The sequence below is a fragment of the Schistocerca americana genome, chromosome 3, assembly GCF_021461395.2.
Source record: "Schistocerca americana isolate TAMUIC-IGC-003095 chromosome 3, iqSchAmer2.1, whole genome shotgun sequence".
Lineage (NCBI taxonomy): Eukaryota > Metazoa > Arthropoda > Insecta > Orthoptera > Acrididae > Schistocerca > Schistocerca americana.
Window position 1 is genome coordinate 774,239,810 of NC_060121.1, and position 12,679 is coordinate 774,252,488.

Consider the following 12,679-nt stretch of genomic DNA (forward strand, 5'->3'; position numbering starts at 1 on the left):
TGGAATTAAAAGTGACACATAGTGTGACTGATGTAGTTTGCTGCAGACTACAATGATTATGATACACATATTTGTGCAAACGACTATGTTCACTTCAACTGAGTGTCAAAGGAAACCATTTATGTACACTTGGAATTAGCTATCTGTCAGCAATATTCCTGAGGAACAGTGCATCAACTCATAACATTAGCCCTATCAACAGCAGCAAACGTAAAATCAGACATGGATTTCATAAAATCTGAGACATTTCTCACGAAGTGAAGACTGTATAAAATGGCAGTTAGGCAAGAGGATTCAGATTAAAATATGACTACTGTCTCTTCACAAATAAGATATGTTTTAAATATTAATAAAGTATTGATAATAATACATATATCAGAAGAATGAAGGTCTCATTCATTTTGAACCACAGCAGTGCAAAGTATAATTAAAAAGAAATACATGTAATAATGAGACTTTGTACCTCCAGTCAACTTCTGGAGGCTCGTTTCAAGTTTTTCAAGTTCTGAAAACTTCGTAGCACCATCAGCATCAGCAAAAAGTATAACAGCTCCTCGGGAGCTTAGAACACCCTGAAAATAAAGACAAAGAAAAATCATAATGTGAGCAAAAGCACACATACACTATCAAAAACAGGTAAAGTGGTTGAACTTAATTTAACAGCAAAAATTCATGTACTGTATTAAAAGAAAATTTACTTGAGAAAACAATAAATTGGCAAATGAGCCATCCATTTTGGGGATGCTGCAAACTAGTTGTGGAACAGAACAGGTTATGTTAACTAACTGAGCATGACCTGGATTTAAGTGACTGACTGTTACAAAACCTATATATGCAAAAGAAACAAGATAGAAATATCAGTATTGACTAAAGTAAGTTTTTGACAGGGCAGTAATAGGTAATGCAGCATCTTATCACATCAATCTTAAAACAACTGCACAACTCCCAGTGCCCACAGATTAGGCCTAGTATACACACTGAGTAATTTCAACACATGTTTCTACACTGCAGTAAAATCACAGTAAGCGTATTGCAGCTAGTTCACAGTAGGCCATAAACATGACAAAAAGTGTGAATGAATAGACCTTCTTGCAATGAATATGTTGTGACACAGCATGAATATTTGTTCCAGGCAAGGACTTTAGCCCAAACTCCCATTTATAATGAGCAGTGGTCTTAACTGTTACACTATTAATTCAATTAGAGAGTTATGGGATGAAGCAAGGAAAATAGGAGAATAGGAAAAAATGCAATGGTAGTAGAAGAATTCTGTGAACACAACAATGACAAATGACTTCAGGGAAATTACACAGAAATGGCTGGCAGCAGTCAAGAAAATGAGGCAAGTACAGTACATCACAAACAGAAAATCACAGTAGGGCTGTCTCTGTATTTTACAGTGTCTGTATAGTCCAATGCAATGTTCCTTTGGACATGCATGTACTAGTAACATTCAAAAATTTGCACTAGACCAGCACTCAAACCCAGATTTCCCACTTTATACAAGCAATCACCATAACCTCCCTTGCCATCCGAGTACACCTCTAGGACCAACCCAAACTCCCATATGTCCTGGTGTCTTACATTTCATAATTCTAACATACAAATCGCCTGATTCCTGCTGAGGGAGAGACAGTGTTTTGCTCATCAGATTTCCTTGCTTTGGTATAAAATACAGCACCACAGTGTCTGTATAGTTCAATGCAATGTTCCTTCGGACATACATACATGACACTGCTGACGATTGACAGCCACATTAAATTATGAAATGTATTCTCAAATTGTGAATGTGATTGTACAACGGCTATATGATTTATAACAACTTTTGAAAATTTGTGCTGGACCATGATTCGGACCCAGATTTCTGACTTTAAGCAAGCTGTCACCTTAAATGCCTTGGCCACCGAGCATGCATTGAGGACAAACACAAACTTTCATATCTCCTAGTGTCTTACATCCCAAAGCATTCATAAACAAATTGTATGTTTCACACACAGTGAGGGACATTGTTTGACTAGTCAGATTGCCTTCCTTTGGCATAAAATACAGTAGGGCTGTGTCTGTATTTTCCAGTGTATGTACAGTTCAATGCAATGTTAAATCTTATGATTTGTGAGTGAGCATTATGGGACATTCCTTCAGAAACAACATGTTTAGAAATTTTCCTATGAAGTCCCATCACAGACCTAAGAAAAAAACTGGGAGTCTGGACAAGGGCCTTATGCTTCTGAATGTTGCAAGAAGATCATCTCACTGGTGTCTGTGAACATTGTTCTCCATAGGTCACTTCTCTTGACACAATGCTTGATCATCATCAAACATGCACAACTCAGTAATATACACTCTATTCTAGCACAAAATTCCAGAAAGTGTCCCAGTCAAATAATAACAGTGAAGTAATCTCTCTGTGGATGAACACAGCCACTGACCTCTACTTGCCTACTTTATTTCCCACCCAACTGCTCTATATAGGTTCCATATCAGTACAAGCAAATCTGCATTGCATGGCTTCTTAAACTGGGACTCACATAGTAATCCAGAAAAAAAATGTTTTTGTGACTCTTAATCTTATCCTTCACTTTCACAACAGTGTTCATATTGTTTGTTGCATAGTAAAAAATGATCAACTGCAACCACTCACCACTTACAACCATTGGTTTCGGTTTTTCGTATTTTATTGCAATCATTCATAGCTGTCACTAATAATAGATTTAGGCCATCTGTTTCCTCTGCTTTGACCAATGTGTAACTACTGAAGTGTAGGGAACTCCTGTCAGGTTCCAACAATCACACCCAAGAACTAGCTGTGTTGCCGAATGAGTGGGCATGGATAGTACAAGTGTATGATCTGTTGTGTTGAGAGATCCACCAAACTTCTCAGTTTGAGTGACAGTGTTTATCTGTTTAGTGTAGAAATGACAGAATTTTGTATAAAGTAATCCAGTGTTTCTAATGTGCTTTGGCATACAAGGTCAGAAACAAGCAGGTAGATTTTGTCAAGTTAGGGGCTGGCATTGTTTCACGACATACATAATTCAAAATAGCTTAGCAATAGATAAGTAGTTACATCTTTCAAAGACCAAGTCAACACATAATAATGCGACCACAGATCCTGCAGCAACAGGACCTTTCAGCTATGACAGGTAAGTGCAGAGAAATAGAATTGTAGACATGCATGTGAAAAAGCAAAACTACGATGAAATATTTCAGCAATATGGATTTGCTTTCATTCCTGCAAATACTGAAGAATGAAATATGCAACCAATTTGGAAAATTGCTTAGCGATTGAAAGTCAGGAACTTACATAATTTGAAAGTCACCCACTTATGAAACTTGCTTCCTAATCCAAAAGACCTGCACAGTTTTTAATGGCTATTGGAATCATCTTATATAGAAAAAGAATTACTGAATCCCACACATTGATCAATGGGAAACAGTTAAGAGCATCCTATGAAGCCTATAACTTAACTGCAAAGATTAAGAAATCATATAATTTAGGCAAGATCATATGTTATCAGCCAGTGGCAGTAAGAATGAATAGGATTATTCTGAGCCAAAAACTTGTATGCATAGATGCATGCACATATGTGCTCTCACTCTCTCTCTCTCTCTCTCCCACACACACACACACACACACAAACAATCGTACTACACATTCAGAAATTATTCTTTGGAGTAGAAGAAGTTGTCAAGCAGATAGTTTGTACTTGAAATTAATTTTATTCTCTATTAAAATCTTTACTTCAGTGGACAGGTGGTCAAAGATTTTTATGGCTGAAACCTCACTTCTTTCTGTGCCATACTAAACCTGAGTTATGGATAGTGTAAATCATTTCTCCTACCAGTATCACATTTATGAAAGTTACTGTTGTTTTCAAACTGTGACTGATTGTTGGCAACAAACAATGTAAGGAACTAAGTGTACTGTGACGCTGTTGTTACTATGCTCAGCTGGTTAAAGAGCTGTCTACAAAATGTTCTAGGGTGGATACGTGCAGAAAACATTGTTCTTTCCTCAATGACAGGTTAACCCAGGAATATGATGCCATAAGACAGTTGATGTGGCCTTAAGTCCAAAAACTGGTTTGATGCAGCACTCCACGTTACTCTATCCTGTGCTAGCCTCTTCCTCCCCAAATAACTACTGCAAGTTAAATTCTTCTGAATTTGCTTACTGTATTCATCTCCTGGTCTCCCTCTACAATTTTTACCCCCACAATTTCCTCCAATACTAAAGTGGTGTTCTCTCTATGTCTCATAAAGTGACCTATCAACCGATCCCTTCTTCTAGTCATGTTGTGCACAAATTTCTGTTCTCCCTAATTCTACTCAGTACCTCATCATTATTTACGTGATCTACCCACACAATCTTCAGCATTCTTCTGCAGAACCACATTTCAAAAGCTTCTATTCTCTTCTTGTCTAAACTTGTCTTCCTGACAATCTATATCCAATATTAAGAGAGTTCTCTTCTTCATAAACACTTTTCGTCATTGTCAGTCCACATTTTATATCTTCTCTGATTCATCCACTATCAGTTACTTTGCTGCCCAAATAACAAAACTGACCTGCTACTTTTAGTGTCTCATTTCCCAACCTAATTCCCTCACATTGCCTGATTTAATTCTACTACATTCCATTACCCTTATTTTGCTTTTGCTGACATTCATCTTATATCCTCCTTTCAAGACACTGTTCATTCTGTCGAACTGCTCTTCCAAGTCCTTTGCTGTCTCTGACAGAATTAAATCGTCATCAGCAAACTTCAAAGTTTTTATTTCTTCTCCCTAAACTTTAATTCCTACTACAAATTTTTCTTTTGTTTCCTTTTCTGCTTGCCCAGTGAACAGACTGAATAACATCGGTGATAGGCTACAACCCCATCTCACTACCTTCTCAACCACTGCTTCCCTTTCATGACCCTTGACTCTTATAACTGCAGTCTGGTTTTTGTAAACATTTTAAATAGCCTTTTGCTCTCTGTATTTTACCCCTGCTACCTTCAAGATTTAAAAGAATAGTACTCCAGTCAACAATGTCAAAACTTTCTCTGAGTCTGCAAATGCTATAAATGTAGGTTTGCCTTCCTTAATTTATCTTCTACGAGAAGTCATAGGTTCAGTAGTGCCTCACGTGTTATAACATTTCTCCAGAATCCAAAATGATCTTCCCCATGGTCAGCTTCTACCACTGTTTCTATTCTTCTGTAAAGAATTTGTGTTAGTATGCTGCAACCACAACTTATTAAACTGATAATTCGGTAATATTCACTCCTATCGGCACATACTTTCTTTGGAACTTTTTATTTATTTACTTGTGTCCACAACATAACATACATGTATAGCCAATGTTTCCTTGTCGGGTGAGTCTCATTTCAAATTATACTGAGAAGGCGGACGTGTACAGGTATAGAGACAACCTCATGAATCCATTGATTCTGCATGTCAGCAGTGGACTGTTCAAGCTGGTAGAGGCTCCGTAATGGTGTGAGGCATATTCAATTGGAGTGATATGGGACACCTGATGCATCTAGATATGATTCAGACAGGTGACATGTGCTTAAGCAGCCTGTCTGATCACCTGCATCCATTCATGCCCATTGTGCATTCCGATGGACATGGGCATTTCCAGAAGGACAATATAACAACCCACACGTTCAGAATTGTTACACAGTAGCTCCAGGAACACTATTCTGAGTTTAAACACTTCCGCTGGCTACCAAACTCACCAAACATGAACATTATTGAGCACATCTGGGATGCCTTGCAACGTGCTGCTCAGGAGAGATCTCCACCCCCTCATACTCTCAGATTTATGGACAACCCTGTGGAATTCAGGGTGTTAATTCCCTCCAGCACTACTTCAGACACTAGTCAAGTCCATGCCACGTCATGATGCAGCAGCTCTGTGTGCTCACGGGGGCCCTGCACGGTATTAGGTAGGTGTACAAGTTTCTTTGGTTCTTCAGTGTATGTTGCTTATCATGCACTGCATTAGTGTTTCATTTAAAAATGTAAGAACTGCTGACTATGTTGACTTTCTAGCTCTGGACCAATCTTGTGAGTCCTTTATGAGTCAAAATGGTCTATAATTAGCAATTTCACATTTTGGTTGGTTGGTTTGTCTGGGGGGAGGCCAGTAAATAGTGATGTCACTGGCCCCATTGGATTAGAGAAAGATGAGAAACGAAATGAGCCATGCCCTTGCAAAGGAACCATCCCCGCATTTGCCTGAAGCGATTTAGAGAAATCATGCAAAATGTAAATCAGGATGGCCAGATGCGGGTTTGGACCATTGTCCTCCCGCATGCGAGCCCAGTGCGCTAACCACTTCACGATGCGCTGTCCCCGCCCCACTGATGAGTTTTATTATTTGCGTAGTTCGGCTCTGTCTTAATGTTGACTAAATTCGTCAAGTGAAAGAGGAGACAGCGCAGCTAATGAAGAAAATGTCGCCTATGGCGATCATTCACCAGTAACTGACGCTGTCTGACAGCTTCTCGTAATATCTCTTATTCAGAACTCCTTTTTTACAATAGTTACAGCGATTTATTTCTGATACCTATGTACAGTCGGCTCTTCAGGTACCGCCTACTGCGTTACCGGCCGTTAAATTGCTTCTTCCTACTTTCGCTGTTATACACAAAGTTCCTCATTATACATTCTTCGTTTTTTTCCTCCGAAGTCCAACAACCGCCTCGGAGTATCCCACCGCCGCGACTCTGGACCTCCATGGAGCGACATCATCAGCCTCACTGTGTATGCTCCATGGCGGCCCGCTACTTGCCACGTCAACGAAAGTCCGCGCCGGTTGCTGGCTCGGTGTTTGAATTATCTGCACATATAAAAACCAAATACTTCCACAGTATTTATGCACATAACTAACAAATCCTAACCAGCAACTCAATTTTATCATTTAATTAGAATTTGAGCAAGGCCAGGGGCGATAGATGGCGCATGCAACAGACCACTTGTCGTCTGTTACACCACAACGACCTTGCTTGGTTTCATCTTTTGCACCCTTCTTATACAGAGGTGTTACTTTATCAATATTACTCTATTTGGATATACACTTTCTCAAATGATGATTTACTATGTCTACTAGTGGTGCCACAAGAAATGTTACACAAGTTTTGATGATAGTATCTGTTCTCACCAGCACCCAATGAATATTTATTAGGTAATCTCTTTATAATTTTACAGTTCCTTGGGTGTTGCTGGATGCATGAATAATGTATTTGCATGAATTTTTTGATCTGATTGTACACTCTTATTGTAGGGCTGTTTTTTCGCGAGTTTTTATCAAATGCTGTGCTACGTTGGAGAAATAATGGTTGAAAGCACTAGCCACTGTTATTAATAATGAAGTCTGTAGTACTGTCATCAACTGGCCCTGCACCTATTACTCTTCTTATAACTTGCCAGGTTGCTGCAGTTTTATTCTTGAAATTACACATTAATTTGTCATTTTCTAGTTTTTTGTTTTTGAAAACACTTGTTTTAATATTCATTTGTATCTTTTGAAGTAGGTAATAAAGTCAGGACTAGTATTTTGCTTGGAATATTCACAAAACTTCCTTCTATTTTGGCATGGTATCAAAAGAGGAACCAGCATTAAAAAAAGAAATGTACTATACCTGGATTATATGTTTTTAGGTAAATGAGCATACTAGGGACCAATTTGGTGTTTTTAGCAGTAAGTGAGAAATACATTGGAAAGTATCATTTTCTGTTAAATGGAGAAAAAATTCAATGCATATGTGTATGAAGTGGAACACAACTGCAGCAAATGGGCTCAGAAGTATATTAGAGAGAAAGGAGGCTACTTGTGGGGCACATACAAACAAAGAGGTCGCATGCGGAAGCAAAGAGAATTTTGTCGGATGAATAGCATGCATATTTAGAAAAACTGTGTGCAGAGTTATTAATTATCCTAGCTTTCAAACTGTTAGTTCCTTCCTCATGGAAGAAAGGAGGATATACTGGAGCAGGTTGGCAAAAGGAGCTATTAACACTTACTTTGGCCCTATTTTGTATCTGAATCAATATTTGTGTGCCATTTTGTAGTTAGCTTATGTCTAATGTTGTATCTGTCATGGAAATTCTTTGTCTATGCATACATGTTTCAGTTATGTGAGTTTTTGAACAATGTTGTTTAAATTATGCTTGTGAACTTAAATAACTATTTAAATGATTGTTATGTAATGTACTGTAAAGGACTTGGTCCACAGTTAGGGAACAGAGGGTTAAATGTAAGAGATGTGGGGAAGCAGATTATTGTGGCTCATATTCCCAGAGTTTTGAGGCCAAAAGAGCTTAAGGGCAGTATTTATGGGCCTCAGATGCTGCATTTGGTGATACCATTATCATGGCATGATTTTTAGCCCTATAAATATCATTCCGACACCAAGAAGATATGTAACAGGGTGAGGCCAACAGTACTGCTATGACTGCATTGCCGCCAAGTTAATAGCCACTGCAAATTATGCCACCAGCACCACTAGCCTTCCACTAAATTGTTTATTTTTGGCACTCTGTAAATGGACCAGGTATTTGTGAAATTTGGTTGATTTTATAATAATAATAATTGTGGTGTTGCTAAAAACTCTATCTTACACCAGTGATCATCCCAAATCAGAAACCTGGACAGGAATCATAACCTAGTGAATTTCATTCTGAGTGTCCTAATCTATTATGAGGAAGTGGTTGAATTTATGTCGTGTTGTCATTTGCGCAGCCAATTATATTTCTGAGTAAGTCAAAGGACTGCTTATTACATCTACATCTACGTGATTACTCTGCTATTCACAATAAAGTGCCTGGCAGAGGGTTCAATGAACCATCTTCATGCTGTCTCTCTTCCGTTCCACTCTCGAATGGTGTGCGGGAAAAACAAGCACTTAAATTTTTCTGTGTGAGCCCTGATTTCTCTTATTTTATTGTGATGATCATTTCTCCATATGTAGGTGAGTGCCAACAGAATGTTTTTGCAATTGGAAGTGAAAACTGGTGATTTAAATTTCGTGAAAAGATCCCATTGCAACGATAAACACCTTTGTTTTAATGATTGCCACTCCAATTCACATATTATGTCTGTGGCATGATCTCCCCTATTTCACAATAATACAAAACGAGCTGTCTTCCTTTGAACTTTTTTGATGTCATTCGTCGGTCCCACCTGATGCGGATCCCATATCACACAGCAGTACTCCATAATAGAGCAGATAAGCATAGTGTAAGCAATCTCTTTAGTAGTCCTTTTTAAGTGTTCTGCCAATGAATCACAGTCTTTGGTTTGCTCTACCCACAACACTATGTGATTATTCCAGTTTAGCTTATTTGTAACTGTAATCCCTAAGTATTTAGTTGAATTTACAGCCTTCAGGTTTGTGTGACTTATCGCGTAATCGAAATTTAGCAGATTTCTTTTAGTACTCATGTGAATAACTTCACACTTTTCTTTATTCACGGCCAACTGCCACTTCTTGCACCATACAAATATCATATCTAAATCATTTTGCAATTTGTTTTGGTCGTCTGATGACTTTACAAGATGGTAAATGACAGCACCATGTGCAAACAATCTAAGAACGACTACTCGGATTGTCTCCTATGTCGTTAATATAGATCAAGAACAATAGAGGGCCTATAACACTTCCTTTGGGAAAGCCGATATTACTTCTGTTTTACGCGATGAATTTCCGTCTATTACTACAAACGGTGACCTTTCTGAGAGGAAATCGTGAATTCAGTCACACAGCTCAGGCAATATTCCATAAGCACACAATCTGGTTAAAAGACACTTGTGAGAACTGTATCGAAAGCCTTCTGGAAATCTAAAAATATGGAATCAATTTGACTTTCCCGGTCGATAGCACTCATTACTTCATGAGTATAAAGAGCTAGTTGTGTTTCGCAAGAATGATATTTTCTGAATCTGTGATGACTTATGTGTCAATAAATCATTTTCTTCGAGGTAATTCATAATGTTCGAACACAGCATATGTTCCACAACCATACTGCAAATCAACGTTAGTGATAGCGGTCTGTAATTCAGCGTATCACTATTTCCCTTTTCCAGTCTTTAGATGCGGGTCTTTCTGTGAGCAAGCAGTTGCATGTAATTGCTAAATGTGGAACTATTGTATCAGCATACTCCGAAAGGAGCCTGACTGGTATACAATCTGGACCAGAGGCCTTAGCTTTATTAAGTGATTTAAGCTGCTTTGCTACACTGAGGATATCTACTTCTATGTTTCTCATCTTGGCAGTTGTTCTTGATTGGAATTCAGGAATATTTACTTAATCTTCTTTGGTGAAGGAGTTTCAGAAAACCGTATTTAATAGCTCTGCTTTTGTGGCACTGTCATCAGTGACTTCACCGTTGTTACTGTGCAGTGAAGTTATTGATTGCGTTTTGCCATTGGTGTGCTTTATGTATGACCAGAATCTCTTTAGGTTTTCTGCTAGATTCTGAGACAGAGTTTCATTGTGGAAATTATTATAAGCATCTCACATTGAAGTACGCGCTATCTTTTGAACTTCTGCAAAATTTTGCCAATCTTGGTGATTTTGCATTCTTTTAAATTTGGCAAGCTTTTTTTGTTGCTTCTGCAACTGCGGTCTGACCCATTTTGTGTACCATGGGAGATCAGTACCATCACTTATTAATTTATGTGGTATATATCCCTCAATTGCCGTCGATACTATCTCTCATATTTTCTACGCTTACATGATCAGAATGGAAGGAGTGGAGACTGTCTCTTAAAAAGGCATTAAGAGCATTTTTATCAGCATTTTTAAATAGATGTACTTTGTGTTTCTTTTTGATGGTTGAGAGTGTTACGGTATTCAGCCTAGCAGCAACTGCCTTGTGGTTGCTAATTCCTGTAACCATCATATTACTCCCTATTTGTTCAGGTTTATTTGTTGCTAAGAGGTCAAGTATGCTTTCGCAACCATTTATGCTTAGAGAGGGCTCGGGTTCTATTTGTTCGAAATAATTTCCTGAGAAAGTATTCAGTACACTTTCAGATGACATTTTATGCCTGCTGCCGGCTTTAAATGTATAATTTTTCCAGCATATCGAGGGTAGATTGAAATCACTACTGACTATAATTGTATGATTGGGGTACCTATTTGAAATGAGACTCAAGTTTTCTTTGAGTTTTTCAGCAACTATATCTTCTGAGTCAGGGGGTCCACAAAACAATCCAATTAATAGTTTAGCCCAATTGTCAAGTATAACCTCTACGCATACTATTTCACAGGAAACTATCTACTTCAATTTCACTACAAGGTAAACTACTTTTGACAGTAATAAATACTCCTCCACCAACTATCTTTTTAAACACTGTTAGGTCGTTTGAAAAAATTTCAGCTGAACTTATTTCCGGCTTTAGCCAGCTTTCGATACCTATAACTATCTGAGCTTCAGTGCTTTCTACTATTAGGGCTTGGAGCTCTGGTTCTTTCCCAACACAGCTACAACAATTTACAACTACAATAATGATCGTTTCTACAACTACCATACTGTGTTTTACCTGCTCCCTTTTAGACGGATGCCCTTTCTGTGGTTACCTGAGACCCTCTAACCTAAAAATCCGCCCAGACCCCCGCTACCTGTGTTGCCGCTTCCTATGTGTAGTGGACTCTTGACCTATTAAGCGGAACTCAGAAACCCACCACCCAATGGCGCAAGTCAAGGAATTTGCAGCCTACATGGTCACAGAACCGTCTGGGTCTCTGATTCAGACTGTCCACTCAACTCTGCACCAAAAGAGGACAGTTGGTTCTATCAATGATGCTGCATATGGTGAGCTCCACCTTAATCTCACAAGCAAGACAAGCAGTCTTTACCATTTCCGCTAGCCGCCTGAAACCAGAGAGAATCTCCTCCGATCCAAAGCGACACATCACTGGTAACGATATGAGCCACCACCTGCAGTTGGCTGCACCCTGTACTCTTCATGGCATCCGGAAGCATCCTTTCCACATCCAGAATGACTCCCCCTGGTATGCATACAGAGTACACACTGGCTTCCTTCCCCTCCTTAGCAGCCATGGTCCTAAGGGGACCTATTACGTGCCTAACGTTGGAGCTCCCAACTAGCAGCAAACCCACCCTCTGTGAACGGCCAGATCTTGCGGGCCAAGAAGCTTCCTCTGGAACAGGATGGACGACTTCATCCAGCTCAGAGACATCATCAGCCACAGATAATGCCCGAAACCTGTTTGTCAAACGAACTGGGGAGGCCCTAGAATTGGCCAATTGGAAAGTCTTTTGCTGCCTCCCAGACTTTGGAATTATCTCCCACTCGACCACGGGTGTGGGGTCAACCTCAGTGCAAGCAGTACCCAGGGCAGCTACAGCAGTGGACCGATCGGGGGACACTTGGGACAGGCTCGACATCCCTCACATCCCCGCGTCCGACTCCTGACAGTGATGCTCCTTGGCAACAGCCTCAAGCTGTGTGACAGAAGACAACACAGCCTGGAGTTGTAAGTGAAGTGTCACCAACTCAGCTCACATCTCCAAACAGCTATCACAGTTCCTATTTACTGTGTTATCTATTCTAGTGTAAAATGGTTAATGCACACGCTTAGATACCCTGTATTAGGCAATGAAGTTATAGATTGTGATCATTAGCAGACCCCTGATTTAAATTCAGAATCATTTC

The 12,679-nt window shown here is 39.3% G+C and overlaps 1 protein-coding gene across 1 annotated transcript in view; it reads right to left on the minus strand.

The window, feature by feature from the left end:
* LOC124607311 (dolichyl-phosphate beta-glucosyltransferase) overlaps positions 1–12,679 on the minus strand; it is a 114,060-nt gene that overhangs the window by 48,698 nt on the left and 52,683 nt on the right. The window contains exon 4 of the mRNA XM_047139608.1: positions 464–572. Coding sequence (XP_046995564.1) covers positions 464–572 — 109 coding nt within the window. The remainder of the gene's footprint in view (positions 1–463; positions 573–12,679) is intronic.